This window comes from Propithecus coquereli, unplaced genomic scaffold (genome assembly GCF_000956105.1).
Source record: "Propithecus coquereli isolate 6110/MARCELLA unplaced genomic scaffold, Pcoq_1.0 Scaffold74, whole genome shotgun sequence".
Classification (NCBI taxonomy): Eukaryota; Metazoa; Chordata; class Mammalia; order Primates; family Indriidae; genus Propithecus; species Propithecus coquereli.
Genome location: NW_012153507.1, coordinates 1,848,137 through 1,851,947, shown reverse-complemented (window position 1 = coordinate 1,851,947; position 3,811 = coordinate 1,848,137). Strand labels below are relative to the sequence as shown.

General features: G+C 32.6%; 1 protein-coding gene across 1 annotated transcript in view; it reads left to right on the top strand.

Annotated features, from left to right (window-relative positions):
• MMS22L (MMS22-like, DNA repair protein) overlaps positions 1-3,811 on the top strand; it is a 159,989-nt gene that overhangs the window by 143,134 nt on the left and 13,044 nt on the right. The window contains exons 20-21 of the mRNA XM_012661840.1: positions 1,086-1,297; positions 2,015-2,079. Coding sequence (XP_012517294.1) covers positions 1,086-1,297; positions 2,015-2,079 — 277 coding nt within the window. The remainder of the gene's footprint in view (positions 1-1,085; positions 1,298-2,014; positions 2,080-3,811) is intronic.

Genomic DNA, 3,811 nt, shown 5'->3' with positions numbered 1-3,811 from the left:
ACAGAGTTTGCGGGGTGGGGGGGGTTCCCCCAGTTGGTTATTTGGTAGTGTTTTAACAATTCTATGCTATTTTTCATTACAAATAAACTTCCAAAATTTCTTATTGGGCAAATATCCATTTATGGCTAAAAATGGAAACTTAACAAACATTTTTAATTGTTTCTCTGGAAAAACACATTGTGAATCACAAAGTACCAAACTATAAATTAACTTTTAGAACATAGTTTATTGCTATGTTGGTGATTATCTGTATTTAGTAATATGTAATTTAGCAGAAAAAAACATTTCTTTTTCTCAGGGTATGGGTTTGTTTTACATGCTATAATCCATATGAACATATTTTGTTAACTGCTGTACAAAATGGAAGGGGGTTAAATCTAGAGACATGAAAGAAGACAGTATGAGTTATGTGTGACCTTGATAATCTCTTAACTTCTCTAAAGCTCAGTTTCCCTAGTTATAAAGTAGAGATACAATATTACTAATGCAATGGTTTTTATGAGAAATTTAAATGAAATAATGAATATAAAGCACATAGGACAGTGTCTGATGTAGCAAAACCTCTAAATAACTTGTCATTCTGAGTCTTCATGTTCTGTATTCCTCACCCTTTGTTAATTATTTTTAAAAAATGTATCACATTTCTTAACATGGAAGATTTTAACATAAAGTTTGTAGTCTTAGAAAATGATCAATAGCTAGAAAAGAGTAGCCTAAAAATTTATTTTATAACTTTGTAATTATATACATATGTAGTTGATGATCAAGTGGTAGTCAAGTTTTCTGAGGATGAGAGGAACAAAGAGTCTCCCTTTGTCTTCCTACTCTTCCCCCCTGCTTCCTTTGTCCATGCCTCAAAGATATGCATGCTTGGTTATATGCCATATCATGTGTGTTATCTAAGGTCACCTCTCTGATTGTCCTATGACCTATTAATGACGTGAGGTGTCCTTTCCATTGTGATAAGTTACAAATTCTGACGTGAATATTAATGCTGAGTACTATTAATACATTAGTAAGCTTCTAAATATTGTTTATGATTTGAAACTTTACCTCTCAGTATTTCTTATTTTTTTCCCCCATAGGGCATGTGTATCGTGTGTTGTCAGTCTCAAAATCCAAATGCCTATTTGAACCAATTGTTAGGGAATGTCATTGAGCAGTATATTGGGCGGTTTCTTCCAGCTTCACCATCTGTTTCTGATCTTGGACAACATCCTGTTTTGTTGGCATTGAGAAACTCAGCAACCATTCCACTGATATCATCTTTAAAGAAATGCATTGTACAAGTCATAAGGTATATATCTAAATATTAAATATAGGTTGGTACGTACAAATTATGAGTCTCTATTAAACAATGCAAAGTGGCATCTCAGAAATGTTGGCAACCATTAGAATACTAGTAGCTTAGAAACTCTTTTTCCTGAGAAGCATTATCTAAGAATTTATTAAAATGACATTTGCTTATGGTAGCCTAAGACAATGCTCTTTAAGTTGCTTCTGTTTTCTCTATATAGCTATTATTTTCCTTATATATGTCCTAAAGATGTATTTTTGCTTTTTATTTTTTCATCAGATAAACGATAGTTGTATTCTGTGCTGTATAAAGTACAGTAATTATATTTTATAGAATAAGTGGAAAGATGAATGCTAATATGAAAAATGAAGCAATCTGAAGTCCTATTTTGTTAGTCTACTCTTTGTCTTAACAACTCAGTTTTATTATTAAGCAAATAAGTAAATGAAACTTCTACTAAACTCCATATCCTATAAGTGTAACATTAGAAGGTTGAATATAGAAATTATCTTTTCATTTTCTTCATGAAGTATTTAGCTTTGTATGAAATTAGTTTTTAAACTTTAAGATGCAATGGTGATATATTATTCCTATCTAGTATTTTCTATGTTTTTTTAATGACCTAATTATTTTAATGACCCAATAATATCTATCTCTTCTCATCACAAAATTTCATGCCTATAATCTGTCTCCCTTCTGACTTTTTTGTGTTCCTAGTGTCCTGTTGCTCAGGTTTAGAAGCTTCATCTTCTTTGCACCCTCTCTTTGCCCATCCTTTGCAGGTGATGGTTTCCTTTCCTTTTCACATCTCTCCCCTTATCACATTATATAGAGACTATTGTGAGAATCTCCTAACCACTTTGACCATCTTTAGTCTTTTCTTCTAGTTCAGCTTAAGCAATGCTCCCAGATTACTTTTCCTAAAATACTGTTCCATTATATTCCATTATGATACTTCCCTGCCCCTAAACCATTTACTCCTTTTTGCCTAGGGAATAAATTCCATGCTTCTTAACTCTCTACAATCTATCACTTAACTTTTCCAAAATGTATTACATATGATGCCATATACAAACTCTAACGAGATTGGTTTAGTTATTGCCCCTCCAAAATACTTTATGCTTCCCCACGTCACAGCTTTGTTCATACCATTTTCTCCATTAAAATATCATCCTTCTGGGCTAAATCCCACTTATCCTTTATAAAACCTATACCTGATATCTCAGTGTACCATGTATGTTCTTTTCCATTTTTGAAGTCATGTCCCATATGACTCAATTTGCAGAATCATGACAGTTTTGCCTTACATGTATCTGAATTTCCAGAAAGACTGTGATAACCTACCACTGTGTTTGATACGTTGCATAAGTAATTTTAGTATAAACTAAACAAATGCTGAAGTGAAATTAAATCCATAAAACTGTTTAAAGCCCAGTGTTTAGGATCCTGGCTACATTACTTGACTTTCCTATATACTTTGTATACAGTGAAATGTTTTTTCTCAGGGTTACTAGTTAAAGGCCCAAAAATGTAACAATTTTTTTTTTTTAATACTTAGGAAAAATATAGAGATTGCCCCCTGTGACTTCCTCCATGTCATGCTTCTCCAGCCTCCTCTGAGTTAGTTAGGGCTCCTTCCTCTGAATTCTTGAGAATTCTATGCTTATCTTTGTCAAAGCACTTGTCACACTATAATTCTTTTTTTTCTTGTCTAACTTTTCCACTGGAGGATGAGCCCCTTGCTTTCAGAGACCATATTTTACTTAACTTTATATTCTTGTTCTTAGACTTGTACCTGGCATACCATAGGTACCCAATAAATGTTTGTTCTAGGCATTATGAATTCACAAGTGAACAAAACAGACAAAACTCCTGCCTTCAAAAAATGAATAAATCTTCTAATATGTAATATTCACTGGAAGTCACTGTAAGGAATAGAAATGATTACTAAGACATAGCTCCTGCCCTTAGGGAGTTTATAATCCTTAGGTGATTTCTATGCCTCATTATGATAAATCATTATTACTTTGCAAATATATATGGACATCTAGTTTAGATTTAGTTGTATTTGATGAATTTTCATATTACCTAGATGTTTTTAGAAATTGAGCAATTCCCTTTTTTATTTATTCAATTAATAAATGTACACCTAACACCTCTTATGAGCCAGGACCTGTTCTAAGAGGCGGGGATATACAGAGATAGTCAGACAAATTATTATCCTTATGATCTCTGTTGAGTTCTAATGCTAAAATTTATGTTGCCTTAAGAGACGATATTAAATCCTAAATTAGTTATCTGATTCCTTTACTTATTGGAGGAAGGAAAGAGATAAAGCTGAAATGGGAAACTAATTCCTAGGACAGTCCTCTTATTTATTTAGAAAAGCAAGACTCCTCCCAAATCCCTAAATAAATAAACGTGAGGAGAGATTTCTTTATGCAAATTTGACATTAGAGAAAAATGTTGCAGCATTGAGGAGCCAGTAGAAGAGATCAGACTTATATTAGAAAG